The sequence below is a fragment of the Psittacula echo genome, assembly GCF_963264785.1.
Source record: "Psittacula echo genome assembly, chromosome: Z".
In the NCBI taxonomy this organism is placed as follows: Eukaryota; Metazoa; Chordata; class Aves; order Psittaciformes; family Psittacidae; genus Psittacula; species Psittacula echo.
Genome location: NC_137742.1, coordinates 70,486,387 through 70,514,266, shown reverse-complemented (window position 1 = coordinate 70,514,266; position 27,880 = coordinate 70,486,387). Strand labels below are relative to the sequence as shown.

The 27,880-nt window shown below is 36.8% G+C and overlaps 1 protein-coding gene across 7 annotated transcripts in view; it reads left to right on the top strand.

Moving 5' to 3' along the window:
- The window catches only part of FER (FER tyrosine kinase), a 166,161-nt gene that overhangs the window by 3,676 nt on the left and 134,605 nt on the right, over positions 1 to 27,880 (top strand). For all 7 annotated transcript variants that reach the window (XR_013958640.1, XR_013958641.1, XR_013958642.1 and 4 more), the window contains exons 2-5: positions 9,655 to 9,759; positions 15,304 to 15,562; positions 20,376 to 20,549; positions 24,110 to 24,209. Coding sequence is in view for 4 of the 7 variants with exons in the window: in XM_080636602.1 (XP_080492728.1) it covers positions 15,356 to 15,562; positions 20,376 to 20,549; positions 24,110 to 24,209 (481 nt within the window). In the remaining 3 variants the exon portion in view is untranslated. The remainder of the gene's footprint in view (positions 1 to 9,654; positions 9,760 to 15,303; positions 15,563 to 20,375; positions 20,550 to 24,109; positions 24,210 to 27,880) is intronic.

The window sequence follows — 27,880 nt, the reverse complement described above, 5'->3', positions numbered from 1 at the left end:
AAAATACTTAATGAATAACTATTTGATAGTTATCATGTGTTTATAATTTTCCTATATGTTATCATTTGTCTATATGGTAATCAAATCTTGGTCTGAAGACAGTTGTTCGCTAACTCCCTTGTAATTATCATCATTTCCTCTTAGAGTCTCAAAACCTTTTTTCATACTATGATTTTGGAAGTGATTTATTTTAGCATGAGGAGCTGAGACATTTAAGAAATTAAGCTTAATCATCAAAATAAAGTACCATAATTAAGACCTAATGAAAAATCAATTACCTTTTAAGTAGGGTCAACCTGTGAAAAGTTTGTGAATTATTGCATATGATGTAAGTGCTCCTTGCCAGAAGCAGAAATAGAATCCAGAACAGTGTTAAAGTACATTAATCATGAGCCCTTTGTTCCCTTGAAATTGTTGGTTTAGAAATTGGGAGACATAAAATTACAGCAGAGAGCATGATAAGAGTAGTGAAGATGAGCCTCTCTGACAGAATCATCCCCAGAGCAGTCCATCCTCTGTAATGAATGAGGCAGGCGTTTATGGAGAAAAGCAGTATGGAAATAATTACATGACCACATAATGCATATTCCAAAGAGGATGGCATTTAGGTTTCCGTCCTCAATTTGTGAATGTCTTAATTTCAGGACTTAATTTGTCAGTTTTGCGCCATGTGTGCAGTTCTCTTTATGGCTAACTTTTTGGTTTAGAAAAATTAGAAAATCTTATTCCATACATCTACAGCATATTGTAACTTACATTGTCATCACATTTATAAGGGTTTGCTGTTTGATCTGAGAATGGCAGTAATAAGTTGCTTTTCTCAGTACAAAACACACTGGAGTGGGAAACGGCATAGATGTCTGTTTAATGGTTATTTAATAAAAGCAGGAATAATTTTATTGAATATTTGGAGCTGTAAGCTCAGACAATACAAATAACATTAATAATGGCTCAGCTAGTAGAGGCTGTTAGTGGCTGGGCTAGTAAATCATGAAATTCACCCCTGCTGAACCTATAAATAAATAAGAGTAGGGTCTTAAGATAAATTTTAGTCTTTGAATACCTGAAGCTTGACCTATTGGCTATTAAATTGGGAAAGTTTTTAAAAATCTTTTTAGTGTAGCATACTGCCACTCTGTCAAAATACAGCTTTTGTGAATTATGCTAAAGCTTTCTTTAATGTTTTGGTTTTCTTTCAGGTAGCATTTGACTTCCTAGTTGTGGCTTCTGCTTCAGAATGTTCACAGATGTAAAATAGTACCCCACAGTATTTGTATCTCAAGAAAGTTTCAGGAATTCTAGATAAGGGTTGCAGTCTAGTGAAGTGGCTATGGTTTAAAAATGTGACAGTTTAAACACTGTAAACAATTGTATTTTAAAACAATTGTGCTACCCCATCAGAAAAATGGTGTGAGAATTGCTCTTGTAGCAAATTTTAAGGAAAATCATACACCTTTTGAACAACGTTTTGCTGATTAAAAACCATAAAGCGTGGAATGAAAACCCACACACTCGTTTATTGTTGATATGCGTGGTTTTTTTGTTTGCTGGTGCTGGGAATAGTGTGCTTTCTCCAAAGGAGAATATCTTTTGCGTAATTTCCATAATATGGTTGTTTACCAGTTCAGCAGTCGTAGTAAGTGAATTTCAGCAGATAAAAGCAAATGCTTGGTTCACCAAACGGAGAAAGATGTTAGCAGTTGAAGCGCGCAGCTGAAAAAGCAAAGAATTGTAGAGTTAAAGGTGTGTAACAAAGGTAGAAGAAGGCCATTTAATACTCACTTCTGCTGTTTGGAGTGGGTGAATGTTGACATTGGAGTGGCAAATAACTTATCACTGAATGTGTTAAGTAAATCCGAATCTACTTATTTAAACAAATATAATTGGCATCTAGATTACATAATTTATCTAAATGGTTCCTTTTTCGTATGAGGAGGTGATTACACACATCCTCATTAAAGTCAAAATCTCAGTTTGATTCAGCCCTTCTCTTCCTCCATTAACTCTGCTTTTCTGGTGTCAGCTGGTACCCTCTGAAAGGAAGCCTGCCCACAGCTGGTGGGATTTTTTTTCTCCAGGCTTTGCTGCAGCCACGATGTGGATGCATACTGCAACAGATCTGTGTCCTAGAGCTAAATAGTGTCCCAGAAGTCTACTATCCTATGTGCCTTGTGTCCCCACACCTAAGGCTTCATGTTTCCACAAAGCATGCAGTGCATACCCTGCATATCATGCTGCTGAAACGTCATTCTGACGGCTGTGACATGATGATTCCTTGTGCTCTAGTATTTCATCACCAAAGTTCCTCTACCCCAACATGGGGAGCCTAGTGGAGATGTAGGGGTTTGCAGGATCTTTCAGCAGCTGTGAGGGGCCATTTCCAAGCAGTGATTAAGCAGATGGTTGTTAACATTTTTTAACTATTACAGTAAGATACAGTAAGATGTCTTCTGTCACTCTGCAGAATCTTTCTGAGATTAAGCAGGATTTCAGGTTTAAAAATGCAGTCAGTCAAATTCCCTTAAACTGTCTCAGAGTACATTAAGGCAAGAATTCTGAGGGACCTAAATAACCCTTTCTCAGCAATACCAACATTATTATCCCTGAATTTATTTATGGTTTTTTTTTCTGAAGAACATTCGTGAATGATGCTATGTCCTGAAGAACATTGCCCTCATAAAGTAAAAGTTAGCTGCTTGGTATCATTGGTAGAAAGAATGCTTTTGATATGCAGAATGAAAAGCTGGAGCTAAAAAAGTAATCTGTTGCAATAAAGATCAGTTAGGCTGAGTCTTACATATACGAATAGATTTCCCTGTGACGAGTCCAGGCATATGTTTTGGGGTTTTTTTTTGCTCATGTGGACTTCAGTACCATTTATCCCAGAGACCTGGGAGGTTAAACATTCACAACTTTTAACTGTTATCATACCTATTAATTAAAATTTGATCCATTTGTGCATTTTGAAATGAGAAAAATACCCCTCAGAAGGAATGTTTGTAACTGGGAAGGCTTATGTAAAAAAACTGGCTGGATGTAAAAAGGGTTTTCTCATTGAAAAATTAGCTTTATATATTTGTAAAGTATACTAATTAAATTTTTTTATGCACTTCAAGTGCTTAAGAAGGTGCACATGCATAGTTCAGTCATCTGCCTTTCTGGTGACTCTACCTTTAGTGAGAGTTGCTGTATCCCATTTATTAGAATTACCACATTATCTTCTAGGATATGGAGAGTATGAGTGAATTTTAAGCAACACCTTCAATGAACCACACAATGTATTCCTGTAGTGCAGCAGTCTGTTGGGAGGTGACAGGACTCTCTCTCTTCCTTATGGACCTGTGTTTCTTGTGGACTGATTTTCTGTACAGAATACTGTGTGGTCAGACTACATTAAATGTGATAAAATTGTGCCAAGGAAATAAGTGACCTCAAGAAGACTGAGTGAACAGTGGGTTAACTAAGTAGAGGGTTTAATGAACCAGAAGGATGTAATCAGTTTAATGAAGGAGGAAAGAAGAAGCAGCACACTGATTGTTCTTTGACTTTCTTTGAAAAGAGTGATGAATACTTGGAACTGGATTGTGTTTCTCCTGAGGAGACCAGTATTGTTACATATTTAGAGTAATGGCAGATTTTTAATCTAATTGGTTTTGGCTGCAGTGAGAAATTCTGGCTGATGTTGGGCCATAGGAAGAAATGAAGCTGCCTCTAGACTTTTAAAATAATTTCATGTCCTGTGGATTTTAGTTTTTCTCTACAATTTATGTCCATAATCTCAAGAGGTAACACAGCGCTTCTGGAGGAAGCTCCTAGCAGTATTCTGGATTTCTGAATTGAAAAGTGCAATGTCAGCAACTAAAAGAGTTTGCGAACCTGAAACCTTTCCAGGGAAGAGTCTTAGATGATATTCTGTGATGATGAGAGAGCCTCAGTGCTGTGTCAGTATTCTTACCTCCTTTGTCTTCCTGAAGAGATACCTCAGTAGGTGATCTAGGGATTGAGGGTTTGCTCTTGGATTCTGTTGTGTGGTGTGAGTGTGTGTGTTTGTGTGTGTGTGCGTTCATTCTGACTTGTCATGTATTTATCTCAAGGCAGATAGGTATCAAGATAGGAAACATAACTTTTAGAGATATTGAGTTTAGTTTTTTCTCCAAATAAGAGGTTTGCGGGGTTTTTTTCCAAGTAAGATGCACTGTACGTGAGCTTGAGTCACTGATATATGTAGGGGTTGTTTTTTTTTTAATTTGTGGACAACTTTTGGTAATTTTAGCATTATATGTTTCTTTGTAACTCTAGAACAGTGCTGTCCTTTAGCTGCTAGAACTTGTGACGGGATCGGAAATACTTAAGTGCAGTGCCAGCCACCTGAGAGTAATTTTTATCAGCCTCCGGCTCGATCCATTTTTCTGTTATGATCTAGTGTGGAGATAAATGTGGCTGCACTGCAGAACTGAGAGTTCAGTGAGATTCATTGCTTAGGTACTTTCTATTGAGGCCATGCTTTTCTTTGGTTTTCCTTGCAGCCTGGCACTTAATTTAAGAAAAGCTTAACTCCTGGAAAAAACATAGGAAGGGAAGCTTTCTTTATTTGTAAGCATGTAGAAGGTAGCAAGAAACTAGATGCGTTTACCCTTTGAAAGCAAGGTGTATGTGTGTTATTTTGTATATGGCATTGCCATTTTCAGTGTTAACAAGAGCATGACAGGAAGTCCAGAGTCTCACAGGCAGAGTGTGGCTTGTGGCAGCCAGCCTAGCTCTGCTCTTCCTAACCTGTAGATTAGGTTTAGATTAGGACTACAGGCCCTCACCCTCTTGTACTTTTCTGCCTGATGAGATTCGGTCTCCAGTGTCTGCCTTGCTATTTACCTGTGACTCTGAGGCAGAAAATTCTACAGGCTGGAAGCAAAAGTGGTGGAGTAACTGCAGCTGAAGAGTACTTACTGGCATGGTTCACTACCACATGGCAGCCCTTCCCATTGCACATTTTTCACAGGAAGCCCGAGATGATAAAATAAAGGGTATGTTGCAGAAGATTTCAGGCTGTGGGGAGTTGGGAACAGCTGCAGGTGTTGTAGAGAATGAGATTACTGTTCAGAATCATCTTGGCAGACGGCAGACATCATTTGGAATAGAGCAGGGCATCAGCACAAGAGCAACAACCCACAGTGTATAGGCTGGACTGCATGAGTGTGTGATGGGGGAAGAAACAGGGTAAGGTGCAGTTCTGTGGAAAAGGACTTGGAATTTTTTGATCACAAACAAAAAAGGACACAGTATCATGCTATTTGGAAGAGACTGAAGCACTTGGGCAGGAGCTCAGAAGTAATTTGAAGTGATCTCTCTGGTTTTCTCAGAATTGATGGGTTGTACAGTACCCAACTGTTTTAGGTTCTAAACTCTAAGTGAGATAGTGTCTAATTGGAGGGTGTTCAGAGGACAGCAGTGGTCTAGAAAACGATTTTAAATGAAGAATTAAACGAATCAAAATAGTTTAGTCCAAAAATAGTGTATTCAGATTGTACAGAAGTGACTAGTCATTTTTCTCTGTTCCTCAGTCACAGTGGGGAAGGTTAGGTTTGGTCACTGAGAAATTTTTTTCCTCATGCTAAGGGCAGAGAGTGCTAAATCAGCCTGAGAAGACTGAGTCTTGACAAAAATCTTTCTGTGGTTCTTTGCTGGAACAGGAAAGGATTAGATAGGCTCTTTACATAGTAAGCCTTATACCTACATGATTATTAGTGACTTACTTTCATCATGTCTATTACTACCATTTGCACATGTGAAAAGAATTCCAGCAGGTAAATTAAAGCTTTTTATATCCAAAAAAGGAAGTGTGTCTTGTAATTCTGGACGGTCTGAGAGTTGTTTTCTGAGCTTCTATCTGTGGTGGTTTTTTGTGTGTGTGTGTGTGGGGGGGGGTTTTTTGTGTGTGCTTGTTTTTTCTTTTGGTTTGTGTGTGTATTTTTTTGATACTACTGACAAGTGAAATCCAGTTCTTTGATGGAGCTCATTCCTTGTTATTTGCACATAATTTTTAATAAGATCGCAGCTGTAAGACCTGCTAGGGAAAGCTGTTTTTCATACAGCTGCAGGCGTAATGGAGTGAGAGCACATTGTGTGAGGATGCTTGTATGTGAGCAAGTATTGAGATACAGACTTCACTTGATTCAGTCAGGTAAGAAGGGATGTTGGCACAAATGAAGAATAGTCGTTTCTGTCCTGCTTTTGCAGTTTAGAGACGTCTTGAGATGGAAGTTCTGTTGTTAAACACATCTGTGGGTTTTTTCATGAATTTTTATTGTAGTTTTTTAACCTGTTTGTTTCTTGGTGTCAAAAGTATCTTTAGACATTGAATTCTCTCATTTAATTATTTACTAGGCAAAGAAGTACTTAAGAGCAACTTTTAAAATTTTCATTTGCTGTCCCGGTGTTCTTCTGGGAAACGCTTCGGGGATCTGACATACCATGTCACTTCGTGCTCTCATAATTTTTTTTTTTTGGTGCTTTGATCTGACACCCTGTCATACTTACCTGTTTTGTGAGCTAAAAAATTCTCTTTACTTTCTTTGTGCAGAAGTTGCGCCGTACTCTGAGCAGTGATACCTATACTTTTTTTGATGCTTTGCGTTCTTCATGAGCTAGAATAATTTGGAGGTTTAGAGCAGCACAAATGTGTCAGCAGTGTAAGAATGTGTTATGTTCTCTTTTCCCTTCATTTAAAAAAACCCTGATGTTCTGAATGGTTCCTAACCTGACTACTTCAGAGCACTGAACAAATACTTTTGAAGGTATATGTTTAGGGACTGCCAGACCTTTTCTGGTAATGGCATTAATAACTTACAATTCTCTCTCCCAGTGTGTTACATTGCATTTACAGAGACATGACTTCCTCTGCTGTTTTATATGCTTGTTGCTCGGTGTTCTGGAGTTCTTATGTAAATTTTTTAATTATGTGTCAGTTTTGATTGTTCATAATAATCTTGTATAATTTGGAAACACAGGCACAGATGATATGTGAAATGACAGATATGCAGGTGACCATTCTGAGCAGCAGTCCAAGACCTGGCTTAGATTGTGGTGAGGCTTCTGACTCTCTCCCCTGTGAGTCTTTTTCTGTCTAAGTCTTACCCTGCAAGGTCTTCACTTCTGTAATAGCTTCCAAAGAGAAACATCAGCAGAAACTTCTTAGAAATCTTTTGTTCACCACTAATTCCAACACCTTTACCCACCGGATCCTTGATTACTTCAAAGAATTCTTCAAATTGCAAAGCATGATTTTCCTCTACAAAAGCAGTGGTGTATTTTTATTCTCCCTATTATTCCAGTCTACAAATTCTTCAGTATGGTTTTAACCACCTTGCCTCGTATTGAAGTCAGACTGTCTTTGTTGTGCTTCTGCTGATTGCCTTGTCAAACTCTGAAAAAAATTGATATATTTTCCATTCTCCATTCCTCTTTACTTAGGTCACCTTAAGCCGAAGTTTTTGCAGAACTAATAGTTTGGCAATTTCATATTTTATAATGCTTTAACACATCAGCTGAATAGTATCTGCCTCTGGTGAATTCTTACTATTAATTTGATATTTTTTAAATGCCCTTCTGATGCTTCATTTTGGGAGAATGCCTTACATATTCCCAGTCTACAGGGGATCTGATGTAGGATTGTCTTTGAGTGTCTCAGCGGTAATTTCAGAAAACAACAGATCATCCTAGGTTTTCTGCTCTATTTTACCATCTTTTAATTCTTTCTTTTATATCTTCATTATCTAGTGGTTTATTTCACTGAGGTAGCAAACTCTCTGTAACTATCAAGTTCTACTGTGTTTGAGCTCAGAAACAGCGACGGGAGTCCTGTAGCATTTTATTGCTGTCTTACAGATGACTTACACTGGCAAGCCTTTATTATACTTCCATGTACCAGCTAGTATACACCTATCAGTTAGATCAGTATTGGACTTGTATTACCGGTTTTAAATTCTACTAATGACCTGTATGCAGATGAAAACATGCACATAGATAAAAATTCAGTAGTAATTGGAATTCTAAAGAAAAGTTTTTTGCATTTTAGTTTTATATTGACAAACAATTCTCCATTCTACCGTAAGTGATAAAGTAGTTCTTTTTTTTCCTTAAAAAAAAAAGTGCTTTTTGTCTGTGTGCAGAGAGCAAAAGATGGAGCTTTAACATCCGCTTGAAATCTAAATGTGGCCAGGTGCTGGTGATAGTATGTGTTTTACTTTTGTGAGTCCCGTTTGAACCAGGAAAGGAGTTGAAACTAGTGTTCCTGTCCAGTGATATGCTGGTATTTCCAACTGGTTTGTGTTTGTGATGGGAGGACTGGCGCCAAATTTACTATAATGTTTTCGCTCTCTCTTGTAATCTTTTGCTGGTGAAGACTTTCTCTTGGGCTTTGCAACAAGTATTTTTGTATCTGTTTTTAAAAATGTAGTGGATTTTGTAATGCTTCTAGCCTACTGCATTTCTTTTCCCTCCTTTCGTATCTGCTTGCATAGCTGCTGGTTTTTTGCGGTAACTACATGTAAGTATCACATACAGTCTTTTCTATTTTTGGTCATGGAGCACTGAAGTTTCGTATTTATATTAGGCAGCACTTTGTTTCTAGAATGTCACTAAGTAACCAGAAGGGAATACTAAATAATGGCTGCTTCAGTATAAAATAAAGCTGTCCCTTCATAAGATTTTGTAAATGTGGCTGTGATTAGTGCTTTGTTTTACATAGTGGTGATCTTGAAAATAATTCTGTTTTCTTTATCCTTACACACTGTTTTCGGTCTTGCTCAATATGTCCTTTCTTAAAAGGGCGTTGCTAAACTAATATTGAATGTCTCATCTAAAGCTAAATCTTTAGATGAGACTTTCTGGTATAAGAGTGTGAGTGAACACTTAATATTGGTCTAGATATAGCTTACACAGTATATCTAACACTTGTAAGCTATAGCAAAGCCTGTTTCTTATTATTTTTTATATTTCATATACTTTTTTTTAATATAAAACCTCAAAGATGCAGCCTTCTGTTTCAGTTTGCTTCACCTAGATTGCAGTTCAGAGTTAACAGCTTGAAATTTTAGTGCTGCAGTCACCTGACCTTTTACTGTTCTAGATATTGGAGTAATTAGAGCCATATAAAAAATTTCTGTGTCTTGATTGATCCCTTTCTTATGTTGACACTTCTTTTCTTACAGTGCCGTGAAAATACTGCTACTAAGTTTGTCTTTCATATGATGAATTTTGGCCTTTCATGCTTTCATTTTCCTTATTAACTGGCTTCCTTTTTGTTTTGTCAAGGGCAAAGTTCAGAAATAAATGAAATTATTTAATTTTGTGGCTACAATACACTCTGTCATAAGAAATTCCAAGAACTTAAAAAAACCCAATCTTTGATTACATGTGTAGAGGCAAAATAATTTCTTCCCTCAGAACTGGATGTATGAAGTGATAGCCTACTGCTGCTTGCAATCATTTAAAAAGTCTGCTCTTTTGGTTTTCTTGAATGATCTTAAAAAAAAAATTAATATATCTGTCTTCTGGTAATAGTCTGAAAATGCAAAGCAACTTACATAGCTTTAAGTTTCACAATTTATTTTAAAATGCTGAAATAATAAAAAAGTTTGATCTCTTTTTCTTTCCCAGAGTCCCCAGAAAATAAAATTATATTTCATGAAGTGAAAATCTGAAGTAGCTGCTGACATAGAGAAAGGTGTACTAAGGATCATTTCTTGAGGACATTTTTTTAAGGTATGTGAGCTGTGTTTTGCAGAAAAGCCTTCCTGAAAATAACCTGGCTATTTTACCTTGAGTGGACTAATATTTAGACCAATTTTTAAATGATCAGGCTAGCTTTAGATTACAACTTTGAATGTTTATTGATGGCAGTAGCTCCATAGAAGTATTAATTCTGCTAGTTCATGTTCCATACATTTCACATTAAAATACTGAATGTGTGGTTAGTATAAACAAATAGTAGTTAAATCATATGTTTTGTTTTTCATGGTCTTGAACATTCCAGAAATAGATCCTACACTTACAGAAATGTCAATTGTTTAACAGTTCAATTTTCATTTAAGGTGTGGATGAAGGGCTAAGAATGATTCACTTCACTGTTTTAATGGAATAGAACTACCATAAGCCTGACATTCAGAAACTGAGTTGGACTGTCTTAACAAATTGGTCATCTATTATAAAATTGCTTTTAAATCACTACAGAAGCCTTGCATTTGAGGGTTTGTCCCCTGAATCCAAGTCCTCTTATTTTCCAGTTTTGCAGTATTATTGATGTTTCTAGGAGGCAAACTGTAAGCCATGCTAAGTGATTTGGAGTCCATGTAGATTTAGGATCAAGGGAGATGACAGCAGATCAAGAGTGAGTATGGTGTACTGAGTACCATGCCCATTCCGTATTGCTCCCTCTGTAGGGGCCAGATGTGTTCTGTGCTTTCCTGTTCTGAGTTTAACTGGAGGTCAGGTGTGCTTCTGGTCTGTGGTTTATCAGTTGCTTACCTTGCCATCGATACTGTAAAACCACAGGTTCCAACTGATGCACGTAGATCCATCATTATTTTAAGACTAGCAATCACAGTCTGGGATATATTTCATGGCAGTATATAACAGAAAGCACCAGTTAGTTAAGAGAGTAGGACAGCATCGTGGAAAAACTATTGCCATGTATGTGCTCCCTGCTCATATGATTTCAGCCGTTGTCGGACACACAGGATCTATCATGGTATGGCTACTGTCATGTGTCATGAACAGATTGCAATCTTTAAATTAAATGTAGATTTGCTATGAAAACTACTTCAGAGTTGTTGCTGGAATTCAGGAAGACTACTAATGGTAGAATATTGGCTTTATTTGTTGAAGGAAGTGTTACAGTATTGAAGAATTATGTGACTCGTTGAATTTTCTTACTGTCATGCTGACAAAACTTAACATTACTTTGTTTGAAATCTGACCACCTCACTGTGGTGGTGGTGGTGAAGACAAATTATAAGCTGTATTCAGTAACTATTCTTACATTTATTGCTTGCTGTTCAGGGTCTGATTGCTCATTCACAGTATGTTGTTAAATGTACTTTGAGTGTTCACTTCCTGTCAGTGATTAGCTTGTTCTTTTGAGAGTGATTCTAAAAAGAAAGGAATTCTTACTTTCTTTGAATCGGCTCTGATATGTATTTGACTGTTAAAGCTTACCAAGTATTGGTTGGCTGATTTGCATATCCACAATTTTTGTAGTAGCATACATATATTTTTCAAAATAAAAAAATAAACTAGCTGAAACTCATTTGTCCTATTTAATGCCACTGGGATGTTATTACTTTTACAAAACATGCTAGAATTCAGACTTCATTGGCTTGTTAAATTATGCAAGTATTGTTCATGCATGGAGAAAGAGATAAGCCTCATGGGTATCTGCCAGGAGTAGAAAAGATCTCTTCAGAGTCAGAGCAAGTAACTCCTAAAGGTTTTTTCTGTATAAATTTAGCATATCACATGTTTGTTGGCATCAGTTTTCCATCTAGCTACTTTAAAATGTGATGCCATCTCTGTGGTTTTTTTTGTTGTTGTTTGGGTTTTTTTTGTGTGGTTTTTTTTTTGTTTGTTTTGTTTTTTTTTTTTCTTTGTGTTTTTGTGTTTTTTTTGTTTTTTTCCTTTAAGGTAAAATATTCTCCCAAAAATCTTTTGAGCAAGATTTTGTTTCCCTTAGAATATGTTTGATAGTATATTTTCGTCTTTTCAACACTGGAGTAGAAACTCCCCATATCTTCTGGTAAATCTTTTCTAGTGTCAGATTTTGTTGCACTACTTCATTTTGCCACTAATATGTGGTTGCAAAATCTGAATTGGAATCTCTTTGTCTTACATGTACAATCTGAGCATTGTGATGTATGGTAAATCCAAAAAATGGGACTATTAATATTTCGTCTGCAATCCTGTAACTGTGAATATGGGGAAGCAGAAGGAAGATCATGCCAGAAATAGCAGTCCAATTTGTTTGCTGTCCTTGAACAGCAACTCCTGGTGCCATGGTTGGAGATGGAGAGCTGATCTAAATGGATCATTTTGCTCAGATGATTGTTGTAGGTCCCTTCAAACTGAAATATTTTGTTCTGTTGGTCTCACTCTGTAGGGCAGCTGTCAACTCATCTGTGCGCCCAAAGCAAGGAGATACCAAACTTGGAAAAATACCTTTCTGTATTGGTGCCAGATATTTTGTCTTTGAACACTGGCTGCTGGCAATGTGCTTGTGCTTTTTAAGAGTAACGGAAATAAAGATTGTGTAGAACGTGTCCATGTGTTGGTAATTCTTACAGTTTTGACTTCAAATAAGTGACTCTGAGCTGTACTGTTTTCAGTTGTTAAAAAGTGTTAAAAAAATAAAAGTGGTTTTAATTATTGGATATAAGGAAGAAATTCTTTACTGAGAGGGTGGTGAGGCACTGGAATGGGTTGCCCAGGGAGGTTGTGAATGCTCCATCCTTGGCGGTGTTCAGGGCCAGGTTGGATGAGGCCTTGGGTGACATGGTTTAGTGTGAGGTGTCCCTGCCCATGGCAGGGGGGTTGGAACTAGATGATCTCGAGGTCCTTTCCAACCCTGACTATTCTATGATTCTAATTAAAGCATTGGGTTTTAGCTAATCAACAGTTATATGACTGAGGTCTTGGATACTTGTTCACCACTTCTTTACCTCCACAATATTGGACCATTTGAGTTTTGCTGAATGCTTTGATTGAACATTTCCTTAATTTACAATGAAGGCATACAGAGGCTGGCTTACCCAGTTGGGAATCATCAGGTCTGAGACTTTATTTATGCTCGTTAGTCTTACAGAATCAGAATTTTATTAGTTTTGAAAAACTAATTTTTACTGTGCTGCTTCTGCCACGGTGAATGGAATAATTTAAAACCAGGACCACAGTCCAGTATTTGTACAAATTTATCTCGGTACCCAGGCATTTAATAGAGCAATCAGAAAAAAAATCTAATTACTACTTAGTGAAGGGAGGCTAAACAGGCTAGAGTGAGATGTTGTTGGATCTTCTGTTCTATTGATTTTTGAAATTGTATGGCTCCACAGTGAGTTGGTAGAAGCAGGCTGAAATACCGTAAGCTGAGAATATTTCCTCTTGCCCTTGGCTTCCTCTACCTCTCAGTAAAAGGCGGAGGTTAGAGTGAAAGCAAGCAAACTTTACTCATTGCACAAGGTTAGAGTAAAAGCAAGCACGTCAGCGTTTTACTCATAGCACAAGGCCACACTTCATCCTGACATTCAGTTCCCATCTTTTCTGAATATGGAGTGTAAGAAAAGGTAGATGCTATCTTTTTTTATAGCTAAAGGATATTTAGGTAATATGCTAAAATGTGCTAAGAGAAAAATTAGCTTGATCACAAAAGTTAATATTTACCTAAAGGGTGTCAAAAAAATCACAAATTCTGCTTCAGTCATGTTAGTAAGTAGGTGCTTTAAGATGTTTTGTTTTGCTTGTCTTACTAAAATATTGGTAGTTTTGCAAGACTGTTCTTAAATTTCAACTGGGAAAATATTAATACAACTAATAATGACATAGTCCACCCTTTTTAATTGTTTGCTGTTGCTCTTTATGACTGAGCTCTTAGCCATCAGCAAGAATTCTAACTAAAATACACAGCTTCAAGTTAAAGAGAATATGAAGGCTTAAGATAGATTTAAGGTTACTCATACAACCTTGACTTACCTCTCTTGTGTAGATGCATAATAGGATGGTACTGTTCTTACTATTTTATCAAATCTTTGTTTCTTTAATAACATAGTATGGTTTGTGTTCTGAGAATAAATAGAGAATTTATTCTGAGAATAAAATGAGGCTTATTTCCATAACTTACGGGAAAAGCTAATGGAGTCAGGGAACTGCGGGAAGAGAGAAGTGGGTCCTGGGAATCAGGCTTTAGGTTCTGATCTGCAAAATCTTCTGAATTTTTTTGTGATAACTGAAGCCAATAATGTCTTGCTTTTTTTCTTGATACTTGATATGCGGAAAATACTAGACACTGAAAAGTCTGCTCTTAAACCCTTATACATTCCAGTATTAGCTGGTACAGTGTTGTCATTAGTTTAAGTGTCTCAGTTCTCAGTGTAAAATAAGATGTTTCACCTCATGGGCTGTTAGGAAATGAGTCTATTAATATTTGAAATACATTCTGCTAATTTAAGTAGCAGTTTAAAGCCTATGAAAAAATTGATACTCCTGCGTTCAAAAGTGCCAGGGCTTTGCTGGGGTGCAAGAATTTGTGTCTAAGCAGTACACAGGGTGTGTCTGCACTGCAGTCGAGAGCTATAATTGCAGTTTAGTGTGAATTTATCTTACCTAGTTTGAAGCTGCTTAGTGTAGGAGCAGTTTCTTGGTGTATATCGGAAAACAGGATTCAGCCCACATTACAAAACCTGTGGAAGTCTGTGGAAATTACTTGTGTGCCTTCAGGTCTTCTATGATGTGGCTGCATGTTTATCATTATTACAGGGAGATGTTTTAGAGCTAGCTCAAACAGATGACTTTGAGCTGTGGTTGTGTCATAGTATTTCATAAGGCAGCATTTCTTATCTGTTTATCAAATGGTTTCCATTTAGTGCAGTAAGACTGAACTGCCTTAGGGGAAACTGTGTGAACTGAAGGACTCCCTTCTAATGTGTGTCACAGGGAAGCAATGGACAATTACATGGGGAGCCTTGTTTGGGATATTTTCTGATTTTTGAGAGGTCAAATCTGCAAGTTTAATGGCCTGCTAATGTTTAGGAGCAAACTAGCTTCTAACTAGTTATCCATTTCCCACAGATGCGCTGCTTGAGAGCTGATGTTTTATTTGGCTTTTTCTCTGCTCAGAGGACAGTAAACACCAGAAACAAATGTTCTGGGTCACCAGGAGTGGGCTAGTGTATGTAGTGTAGTTGGCAGTCCTTGTGTGGAAATCCTGTCAGCTATACTTACTTGATTAACTAAGTGGATTGGTCTTTAGTATCTGTCTTAGATGTTTTTATGTGTTCCCCCATAGTTTCACTTTAAGTTAGGGAGGTACATTTTGCAGAAGGAAACTGGAGAGCAGCCTGAGATCTCTTCCACTTCCACTCATAGATGGGTGTTTGAAACACTCTGACTCTCCTTTCAGTTTTTTTTGAAGAAGTATATGTATGTGGTTAATCTTGCAGTTAAGTTATTTCAGGATTTAGACATTAATTGTTTCTCTTTGTCACACTGGAAGTGTCTTTTTTTTTGCTTGATAGTGTCTCATGGATCTTGTTCTGATTTCAGATGTGGTGAAGAGCCTGTATTTTCCCCTGTGTGGTATATAGTGCCTTAAAAAATGGGGTTTGGAGGTGACCTGAAGTACTCTCATGATGCTTTATTAAAACTGCAAGATTGGGAACTGCGACTGCTGGAGACGGTGAAGAAATTTATGGTTATGCGAGTAAAAAGTGATAAGGAGTATGCCTCCACTTTACAGAATCTTTGTAATCAAGTAGATAAAGAGAGCACTTGTCAATTGGATTTTATCAGCAATGTGTCCAAGGTAAGACTATTTTGAATTTGGAATATCTTTGGAAATAACAGTGTTTGTTAGATTTATTTTTGCTTGGTTTTGTTTAACTTGGATTTCTGTTCATTCAGCTTCTTGGGAGTTAATCTTGCCAAAGTAGTTAAAATGCGCTCCTTTCAGTTCCTCAGTGGAATATGCAGAACTTGAGCTCCAATCTTGCTTTGAAAATAACAATTGAAGTAGAATCAATCCTGAATTCTGAAATTCACTGTTTTAGTTCCTGGGTTGAGCCTGTTACTTTGTTTAGTGTTTTGAAAATACAGCATGCTATAGTAAGCTTTTCTTTTAAGACAGTTAAATAGGAACTATTATTTATGTTATATAGAATTTGTGACAGAAATAGAAAAATGCCAGGAAACCAGGCAAAGCCTAGCATTCCAGCTGTTGTTCACACTGCAGCATGTGTTGTAAAAACAAAACATTAATTCAGGATGTTAGTCATAATTGTGAAGTTATTTTGTACTGAATTTAAAATGTGCGTTTACTTTTTATAAAGGTGATGCTGTCCTTCCTCCAAATTATTAATTTTCAGATTTTGAGCAAGTTCAGTAAAGGTACTGATGGAAGTAAAATTGCATATTTCACCTGTTTGTATGCTTCACTCCTGAATTGGAATTCCATCCTGACTAGAGAAAATTACTCTGTTTTAACAGTTTACTTAATTCCCGGCCCTTCTGATACAGCAGTGGTTCCACAGTCCCTTCAGTCTGGCATGAATCTGATCTCGTCTCTGCAGGAAAGCACTCTTTTTTGGGTCAAGTTAAGTTTTAGGCAAAGCAGTTTTTATGTAGTGGGTTTATGGTGTAGCTGCTTGAACACTAGCTGTGGTGCAGCATTAGCAATGTGACTGCTCCTTCTGCAGCAGCCTAGATTTATGCTGGATTAAAGTGTTGGGGTGTGTGACTTGAAAGCTGTGCTGTTACAGCTATCCTGCTTCAGCTTCCCCAAAAGTAGCACTGCACAACGTTTGTCTAGAGCAAAATCTGTTGCTGCTTCCCTCTCCCACAATAATTCTTGTCGTGTAAATTGACAGACTGCTGATTTTTTTTTTTTTTTTTTTTAATCTGTGTGTTTTGGTGGTGTATTTGAAATGCTTTTCACCTGTTTGTGTTTCTTCTACGTGGTTTATTACAGATCTTGCTATTCAGGTCATGAAGATTTTGGTAAATAAATATGAAAGGGTTGTTAGACTAAGATAGGCAGAAGTCAGGGTTGTCCTCAAGCTTTCTACTCTTGGATCTTGAAGTTCTGTATAGAATTATTGGTGATGTAACTAATAATACTTGCTATTACTGCCCCACTAGTATTGCTCTTATGTGCTAGCTAAACTGTCTTGCAGGTTTTTTTAGCCAATGGAACAGGGTGAATTAGGGCAAAAGAAGTAAAGGAGCAAGACGAATCAGAGTATTTAGCATTATAAAGTACAAGCAATCTTTAACCTTCATATAGCTAGCTCAGTCTGCCTTGGTTCATGGTAACATGGGCACTTCCTGTGAGCAAATAAATTTAAAAAAACTGGAGATTTGACTTAAGCCCATGTCCTTTTTGGGTTGAAGAGAAGTACATGTGTGACATATTTTGAAATTTTGTTTTGGACATAGGCACAAATTGGAAAACAAGTTGTTCTTTCAGGATTATTTTGTTCCTTTTTTCTTTCTTTTCTTTTTTTTTTTCTCTTAAAGAGATACCATTTTTCTTTCAATCATATCAATAGAATCTCTGATCTCTACATCTTTATATAACAGCAAATATATTCATATGCGACTGACAGATCTTTTGTGTGAGCTTGCCTTGAAATTTCACTGTCACCTTGGGTTTTAAAGTTGTATAGTGACACATTGCCTTTCTGGTTTTGGCGGTTAAAATGTCCAAAATACTGCTTACTTCACTCACCTCATGCTAATTTAGTATTTCATGATACTTTTTCTTTCTTCCTCACATTTTATAGAGTCAAAGTATGACCCAAATGTTATGGGACATAAATCTAGTATCTTGAATCTTCTAGGATTTAAAATACTTGTATACTGAATATTTCATATTATGTGGCATTAAAACCAAATACAAAGATGTCTGATTTTTTTTCCTGGGGTAATAGTTGGAATTGATGATCTTAAAGGTCTTTTCCAACCTTTCTAGATTCCGTGATTCTATAATTTTGTTTGTTTGTTTAGGGTTTGTTTGTTTGTTTGTTTTTTTGGTGTGTGTGCCATTGTTTGTTTTTTGTTTTTCTTTTTAATCATACAGCAAGCCTGAGCACTTTGAGAGAAAGGATGTTTGGGAAAATTTGTCCTATGTTTATTTTATGCAGAGGTAGCAAACTTGCTGGATGGCATAGTGGCATCAACTGCTAATGCTATGAAAGCAGCATTTTTAAGTGCTTACCAACAGCTCTGTTGTGTATATGTATAAACTTTTTTGTGTACATGTCTAAAAAATATTCTTTAACCAAAAAATACTTTATTTTATTGGTTCTGCTGAACTGTGGTTATTTTCTGTGAACAAAAACACAATGCTTTTTCTTGCTATTCCCTACCCAGCTGCTCTTCTGAACCATATAAATCTATTTCTTAAGCTTTTCCGTAAGTATACCTTTTCACTTTAGCTTTTCCTATTTTAAATCTATTTCTTAAGCTTTTCCTTAAGTATACCTTTTCACTTTAGCTTTTCCTATTTTAAAATTAGTCATAGCAAACACAGAAATCTTACTAATCTACATAAATCTTGATGTTTTGTCAGTATGGAAAGAGGGATGTACAGAACAGGAAAATGTACGAATGATTTTTTTTTATTTTTTATTTTTTAAATTGAAAGGGAAGTTTTTGCTGTGTTTCTGACTTATTCGTGTTCATTTGGTGGATTGTAAGCTAAGTGTTTCTTTAGAGTAGTTGTCCTGTTGGAAAATGCTTTTCCTGTGATTTTGAGTGTTGATGGAAATGATACTTGTCTCATCAGTAATAAATCAGCCGTAAAGAAAATGGAGAACTCTGACTACATTTTCACCGCTGAAAGTGCTCCTATAAAAACTTCTATAACCACAAGAACCACTCTGCTCAAACAGGTGTTTAATGACATTTTTAGTCTATGCAATATGGCTTAGATATCAGGATGAAGTTCTTTACTGTGAGGAAGGTGAGGCACTGGAACAGGTTGCCCAAGGAAGTTGTGAATGCTTCATCCCTGGCAGCATTCATGAACAGGTTGGACAGAGCCTTGGGCAACATGGTCTAGGGTGAGGCAACCCTGCCAAACTATTCTATGATTCTGATCTCATTTGGAAAGATTTCTTTAATGGAGAGGTGGAAAAGTGTTCAGCCGTAGCTGGGGAGCTTTAGGCCATGATATTTTACGCCACCAGACTTTAAAGCAGTCTGAGATAGCTCCAACGTAACGAAAGATAGCTCCAACGTAACGAAAGATAGCTCCAACGTAACGAAAGATAGCTCCAACGTAACGAAAGATAGCTCCAACGTAACGAAAGATAGCTCCAACGTAACGAAAGATAGCTCCAACGTAACGAAAGATAGCTCCAACGTAACGAAAGATAGCTCCAACGTAACGAAAGATAGCTCCAACGTAACGAAAGATAGCTCCAACGTAACGAAAGATAGCTCCAACGTAACGAAAGATAGCTCAGATAGTCTGAGGTACCCAGTCTATGGGATGTTTACAAACTGATGGAAATGTTAAAGATGGTATAATAAATACAGGAGTTAACTACCTTTTGTTTCCTTCTCGAGAATCCAGTTTGCATTGCAGCATTGTCACGTAGACATGAAAATATTATATATATGCATGTGTGTGTGTGTTTATATCTGAGATGTAAGGAAACCCCCAAAGCTACCAAACAAACTATTTTTCTAAATTTTGATGATCTAAGGTGATTTTCTGTCTTTTGTAAGAGTAAAACAAATGCTAGTAAAACTAGCATACTAGCTGCCTTCAAGACCTGATAATTGTATGGCATGTAGCCTTTCTGGAATTTCAGATATAGCATAGCATCCAGTGTCAGGTAGTTCTGTCTAAGCAGTACAGTACTGTTCCCGTCAACAAACTGTGACAGAGATCTTAAGGATAGCAAATGCTTTTGTTTGAGCTGAATTTTAATTTTGTATTTATATCTGTGGTGCTTCGGAAGTGTCTCTATTCACCTTAAAGTTCTTAATTAAAGTTCAAAGCCGCACACAGCACATTAAGCTGTCCTGAAATTGACTGAGTGATCAAGGAAGTTACTAAAATAAGGGTAGAAAGATGCTAGATTACTACAACAGAGGAGTAACTCTTTGTGTCTCTTAAGCTATTAGCACTTTATGCTTCGGAACCGGAGGCCTGACTGATGCTGTCCGTTATGTGAAGCAGATGCGTATCACTGTGAGGTATTTAGACAAGGGAAGTCAGCTTGAACAGTAACTGCCTGGGAAACAGGAGAACAAAGGACATGTGAACATGGTTGTCAGGGGTGTTGGGGATGTATTCCAAAAAAAGGCTGTAAAGCTTTCATCAGTGTTTAGAAGTACGAAGTCAATGCTAAAGGGCGAAGCTACAGTATTGTATTTTTGTCGCTGGTGCTTTTTTTATGGTTTTATGAGTAAGTTCAAGGCATGATTTTGCTGTAGCAGGAAGAACTTTTATTTTGGAAGTGAATTTGGGTAAGTTTAAAATTCATGGGTTTTCTTTTTTCTGAATTATACTGAATTTTAAATGATGCATCTTTTCTCACAGTTCATGTTCATTGGTTATTTGTAAGCCAGAATAAGTGAGTGTTTTCTGTTTGTGCTTTTTTTTGTAGTCTTGGTTGCTTGTGGTACAGCAAACAGAACAGCTGAGCAAAATAATGAAGACGCATGCAGAAGACCTTAATTCTGGGCCTTTGCATAGGCTTACAATGATGATCAAAGATAAGCAGCAGGTTAAGAAGAGTTTTGTAGGTGTTCATCAACAAATTGAAGCAGAGATGTACAAGGTATGTTATTTAATTATACTTTATAAATTTATTATAGTTTCATATGTTTAAAAGTTATATATTGAGAGTGGATTCTTTTTGTGGTTATGGTTGTCCTATGAAAAAAGTTGTGATTTGTGATATGTAGAATCTAGTTTAAATTTTAGCTGTTTCCTCTACATTTTCTCTCCTCTGCTAGCTGACAAGGCAGAGATGAACAGATTTCTTTTACATGTATTTATATGAACAAATAGCACTGTAAATGCTCTTGTTCCAGTAAAAGATGATCCTGTTGGATGCTTCTCTGTTCCATCTCTCTTCCTGTTCTCATTCCATTCCAGACATCCATAGGACCAGGGCACTGAAAACATTTGAGAATGAATGCTCTTGATAGTCCAGACTATTTTGGGTGGGACAGGATTCTTCTAGTCTCTGCTCTAAAATATAAATCAAGTGTAAACCAAACATTATGGCTGCAGACGGAGGTATTCAGGGCCTTTTCTATTACATGTCAGTTGTCCTGCTTATGTTGAAAGCAGTATATCTAGTCAGTAAAGCTGACAGAAATCACGGTTTCATTCAGGTGCTCTGGGGTAAGTTTAACTGCAGATATCAAAGATTTCTGATTTATAGTCTGAAAGGTCTGCGGAGAGAAGAAGAATCACTGGTTCTTCTTTCTTTCATCAGAGAATTTGAAATTTAGAGTAGTATAATTATAACATCTGAGTAGTACATTACAATTGTCATGGACTGATGAGTAAAAGATTCTTCATCCAGGTATGAGAAGAACTTTAGGAGCAAACGTATTAGGTTAAATGTGTTGGCTCTAATGGGACTGCTTCCATGGTATGCATCTTGGCATCTTTCCCTGGTATTGACTGTGGGGAATACATCCTTTTTGTTGCATGATCAGTTGACTATCTTATCTGATAAAATTCCCAAGACAAATAATCATCACAGCCACTTATGGATTGGCGTGTCTGAAAACACTCAGGATGGAAGAAGAGATAAAACTGGTAGCATATGTTAGAAATAATAGAGATTAAATATATAAAGAATTTAGGAAATGGAAACAGAAAGAAAGAAATGTAAGAGAGGCTAGATGAAACAAGACTGTTGGAAGTTCAGATATACTCTTAAAAAAGACTGCACAGAACATGTTTCCTTCTGTTAATAAATTAACTCTCATAAGCTCTACTAAAGCTGTCTTTTAAAGCGAGACTTTTCAAAAAAATATAATGTATATTGAGCACTCAAAAACCATATTGATTTTAATTATGGGCTGCATAGCCATGCGAATATTTTGCATCCTGATGAATAAGCTTGCATTGTTGTTTGGGTGTTTTTTTCCCCTTCCTGATTTTCCTAAGAAGCATTTGAATAGCATTCTGGTTAGATATGATATGCTCTTGCATTGTTAGCTGACATTGTTTGTTCAAACGTTTTGTGTCACTAGAACACTTAAAGAATGGTTTCCAGAAATTCAAAATACTTCTCATAGTCTCTGTATTGCTTCTGCTTTTGTTACACACAGAAGCAACATACTTGTTACTTCCCAGGACTTTATCCAAACCTTTTGAAGGTCAGTGTCTGTGCAGTTTGTATTTATAGGATACAATGGCAAAAAAATGTGTTTTCCTTTAGGTGAAATGCATATGTATCATCCTTTCTTATTTTTAGACACCTCTTCACTGAGGAATCTTTTGGTAAAACTCTTAATGACAGTGAAACACCATGGCTTTCACACAAATGCAGTAGAACTCATATCTTGTAGATGTATTCCAATTCCCATGCAGATATTGGATTAATTTTTTCTTTTCCCCATGAAACTTGAGGAAAAAAGTAGAGTACTGTGCTAGTTAGGTGGGCAAGACTTTTTGCTATAAACACTGGGTTTAAGATCATAGAATCATAGAATAGTTAGGGTTGGAAAGGACCTTAAGGTCATCTAGTTCCAACCCCCCTGCCATGGGCAGAGACACCACACACTAAACCATGTCACCCAAGACTCCATCCAGCCTGGCTTTGAACGCTGCCAGGGATGGAGCATTCACAACTGCTTTGGGCAACCTGTTCCAGTGCCTCACCACCGTCACAGTAAAGAACTTCTTCCTTATTTTATATGCAACTGTGCATACAATTCATGTACAACCTTGACTTAAGATAATTCTTGACTATCTTAGTTAAGTGTCATTTGGGGATGGAGGTGCTTTTAGGTTTGGCTTTGTCTGTTGGGAGAACACAGTCTAAGAATCAGTGAAATACGTTTTGTAATTGCTACAAAGGCCTACCTTTTATTTTCCAGTTTTTCCTGAGAGAAACAGTTCCTTGTTATTTATGTCTTAATTGTGTTCATTACTTCCTAACTTCATCTTTTTCTCAGTTTCTCATAGAGTTTTTATAATAAGTTTTAAGTTTGTCATAAAGTTATTTTTTCTTGTCTGTAATAGCAACAATTGTGAGTATAACTTACAGTGTGTAGAAATATCAGATGAGAATATGAATCTATGCGGAGAGAAGTTCCTGCCTTTAAGTTAAGTCTTTGCACACTTAGTACAGAAATAGAAGCTGTAGATAGCAACTTGCTGGGTCTTTGAAGAATTCCGTTAAGGGTAAAAGCAGTGGTATCTGGGCATTGCCTCATGAAAAAATGGATGATTGTGAACTCCAGCTTTCTTCACGCCTGCTGTGAGGAGAACAGTTTTTCTGTAGAATGGACTTCCTTTTCTGCGCATTCATTGTGGAGAGCACTTCCATTACACTTAGTTCCTCTTTTCCCATCTTGAGTGTATTTTTGTCAGAGTTTTTACTTTTCATTACTATATATGCCACCCTTTTGGTATTGTAGTGGCTAGTTTGTTACTAGCTCTTGTTTGCAAGTTCATGATTTGTGATTATTTGTGAACAGTGAATGTAAGTAGGGAGTAGAAGAGACACGTTTATTTTATTTTTTTATCAAAAATGTCATGTTCAGTGGGGCTGCTTCCACTGCAAAAAGATTCTTCTGTGCAGTGTTTCACAAGAATTTGTTTTGGGGTTTTTGTTTGTTTCCTTCCTTCCACTCCCCCCCCTTTTTTTTTTCCTATTTAGGGTTTAAGTGTTACAACAGCTAGATTGGTTCATGTGCAGTTGCAGTTTCTAAGCCATTTGTAGGAACTGTAATACCTAAAAATCCTGACTTTTTTTTTTTGAAGATGCTAAAGATTTTCCTTCCCATGCATAGAAATTTTTCATCTAGTATGATTTATTAAGCATCTTTTTAGTGTTTGGTTTTTTTTTATCTTGTTGTTAGGATGGAAGTGTTTATGATTAGCTGGATTTCCTAAACATATTTTTCATTACACTGATGTGGATGGAGATTGGTGTTTCCAGGCCTCTTACTTCATTCCATGCGTTTGTTGAATTTGATTTTGTTACACCGTGTAATATCCTATTAATATTATCTCAAGCCACGGGGAAGTGTTAACATCGTTATTTTGGAAAATAAATCTTCTTAATTCTCTTAAACTAATGCTACGAGGTTTTTTTATATGTTGCTAATAAGTATTTTTAATACTTCTTATATTTCTGTTTTCTTAAAGGTCACAAAGACAGAACTAGAGAAACTAAAATCTAGCTATAGACAACTAATAAAAGAAGTGAATTCTGCCAAAGAAAAGTATAAAGAAGCTGTGGCGAAAGGTATGACTGACTTATGTTAAGTTTGTGTATTTATCGGTGCCTTCTTCAGACCTGCTAAAACTCTTACATTGAAACAGGGTGACATCTTTATTTTCAGGAACTCAGTTACAATATAAAAGCTCATTTAGTATCTTAAGTAAAACAAGCCAATTGTTGTCAGGTGTACTTGGTGGTACTCTAAACAAAAAAGAAAAAATAAAGGATAGCTGTACTTTTTATGTAAATGGTAATGCTGCTAAGTTGTTCTGTTATTTATTCGTCAGTGTATTTGGAAAGAGAATTTGCTGAAATGATAGTGGTAAGTGGTTTGCAGCTCTGTTTCATTCGCATTGTAGCTGCAGGCTACTTGCATCTCCTAACCTACTCTGGTTGCTGCAGTGAATCAGCATCAGTTCTTTACAGTGTAATGGATTTGACCTTGTCAATCTTATGCAAAAAAGGAAAAGAATTTATTTGCATACTGAGATGTTTAAAGATTTTTGGGGAATGATGTGTCCAAACTGCAGGGATTGTTTTATGTGCTAATCAGAATATAAATGTGAGCCTTTGTTCTATGATGTGTTCTATAATGTGTTGAAATAACTTGTTAATTATTGTTCTTGTGTGCTTTTCTAAGGTATTTTTCTTTCTTTAGAGAAAATGATTTGGATAGAGTGTATAAATAGAATTCCAAGCTCCATCTTTAAGTTTTTATATGACTGCCAAAAATGACAGTTACTGTCCTTTTTTCTGTTGTATTATAATTCACAGTGCAATGTAATAGCTGTAAGTGTGGAGAGAACATTTATTTCTTTTCAAATCTCTCTAAAATTTGGAGCAGTAGCTGATACGTGAATATAATGACAAAAGACCATGGGATAAGAAGAGTTACAGTCAGCACTGTTTAGCTTCAGCTTTTTTTCTTTTTCTTTTTTTTTTTTTTTTACTGATGTTCATATACACTTAAAAATCTAAGTTGTTCATTTTGTCCAGTTCCTAGCTGTTTTCTGCATATAACTTTAATTTGGTTATTTGACTCACCTCCGATTAACTACTTAACATGGGAAAATACATGTAAATGGTAATTATGGAAAATTGTAAAAATATGGAAAATTTAATAGGGTGCTGTAATCTTTGTATGTTTGTTTTTATCCTGTCTTCCTGTTACAGCTCTCATCATTCTCCATTCCTGAAGCACCAGACTTTCCCATTGAAATCAAAGAGTGTTTTGGCTGTCAGCAGCTGTGGTGCTTTGATGTGGCTCTGATTAACTGAATTAATGTTTCTTTAGATAGCTGTTTGTAAGACACTTAATTCTCCTGTGGTTTTCCTTGACCTTCTGCTAAACCAGGACACCTTCTTTCAAGCTTCCATTTAGTATTTGTCTTATTACAGTTCATACTTAATTTCACTTTCCCTAACATCTTAGTGTAAATCTATTTTAACAAGCACTGGCCTCCAGAAAAATGGTGCAGGTTTTTCTCCCCTAAAAATGCAGAATTGCCTCTCCTCTGTTGCACCCCAGCTCATGTTCTTGTTTACAAACATTTGTGGTGTTGGTGAACTACTACAGTTGTATATTGACTGCAGGTCACCTGAGCTGTTTGAGTTTTTTTTTTTTAAGCCATAGTATTTTTATAGGGTTTCTGAGCCCTCAAGTTGTCAAATTGGTTTGCGAAGTTAGAGGAGTCTTAAAATTGTAATGCTTCATTACTGTAGGCATTAGCTTGGTAACTAGTCCTTATCCAAATTAAGTTCCATTAGGAAATACTGCTTTTGTTAATATACAAACTGGTTGGTTTTTCAGGATTTCAAGAATTACTGAAAACAAGGGAAGGAACAGTGCCTACCAGAGCAGTTGGAAGGGCATAATCAAATATGAGTTAAAAGAACCAATCCTGGTCCACTTCTGTAAAATGCTGTTCTCCACAGACCCCGTTCCTTTGGTAAACCAAGTCTCCATCACAGTACGTGGCCCTGCATTTCTGGAGCTAAATAGGACAACTGCTCCTTAGGACATACTACTTTGTCTTTTCCCCTGGGTGCATGCTGAATTAGCAGTAAATTTGTGTACCTCTAGCTTTACAAGCTGGTAAACTTGAAAAGAATGCAAGGCACGCAAAGAAAGGACTTAGAAATTTCTGTTTTGCAAGTGATCTTGAAATTTAGTGACTTTTTTTTGTTTTGCTTTGGAATAGCAAAACTGTCTCCTAGTGAAAGAGTAAATTGCTGTTAGTGGAAGAGGTAGAAGTGGTTTTCTAGTTTTCTAGTTTTCCAGTTTTCTGGTTGAGTTGTTGAAAGTGATACTAGGTTCTGGGCTAAAGACACACAGTAGAGGTTATTAACTGAAAAGGATAAAGCCTGGCAAAGTCATTAAGAGTGGAAAGTGATTTTCTGTTTTTATGTTGGTTTTTTTTTCTGCAGTCACGAAGTATACTTGGGTAAACTTGAATTTATGAGTTATGCTTTCTACCAGCTAACAGAGCAGTCACTTTGAATCAGCATGTTGATTCGTAACACTAATGCAGGGTTATGCGTTATTTTCAGGTTTTGGTGAAAACACTAAGAGGACCTGTGGAAAGAGTAATAAGAATAAGGGCCTAGTGCTGAATATGATACTGTTTAGTTACAGGTTTTGTTTGTTTTAGGGCAGTGGGAAGGATGCTGGTGGTTATTTTCTGATAGTTTTGCAGTGAGGAACAGGGAACTGCTTTCTGAAGAATGCAGAAGCTTTGTTATGGAAGTTTTTGTGCTGTCCAGATCTAGAGGAAGATGAAAGTGTCTGAGGTCCTGGCTCAGGAGTTCTTCTGGTTAACCCTCCATAGCACTTGTGCTTGGGCATCAGGGAAGCTGTGAGATGTGCTGTGTTGCAGAATGTGCACCAGTGAGCCTTGTCTGCCACTTAGCCCTTAGACTGGATTGCACTGCCCTGTTGTGGCCACCAGTGGCTGCATGACATCTCAGTCAGAACTGACTAATTTATCTTGCTTTTCTATTCCTTACTCCATTTAATCATGTATTGTTGCTGCCATGGAATCACAAGTGCAGCCTGCATGGTTGTTCTTGGGGCAGTTCGGCTGGTTGTTACTTGATTGACAAGGTTTTTTTGCCCCCCCCCCCCCCCCCCCCCCCTTTTTTTTTATGTATGGGTAGAGAAAACAAGTTGAGAGGGAATAAAGTTAGCAAGAACTAGTCCAGTGCCTCTCTGATGAGACATACTTCAGCAGCTAGGACTATGGATAGATTGATTTCCATAGTCTCTTCTGGGTTGAAAAGCTTTCTAAAACCCCGAAAGTATGTACTATGAACACCCAGCATGTTCGTTTGCCAGATTGGGGCATTAGAGCATGTTGGGGTCATTGGAGCAAACGATAAGATAAAATTTATTGAATTGTTTTTCCATGGTGAAATAGCCTCTGAAAGCTTTTGGATGTGTGATACTGAGAAAAAATGGTGTAAAATTCTTAGAATAGTGGTCCAAAATAACACTGACATATTGTGTACAACTCAGAGCCTACAGTGCTATGCTGACACACCAGGGCTGTTCGATAACAAGGTATATAAGTTGTGGCATGTTAATGTTGCTGCTGCAAGAAAACACATCAAAACAAAATTTATGCCAATAAATAAAGCCATTGTTTGGCTAAAAAGAAATCACAAAGCTTCTAAAAAAATTTCATAAATAATGAGTT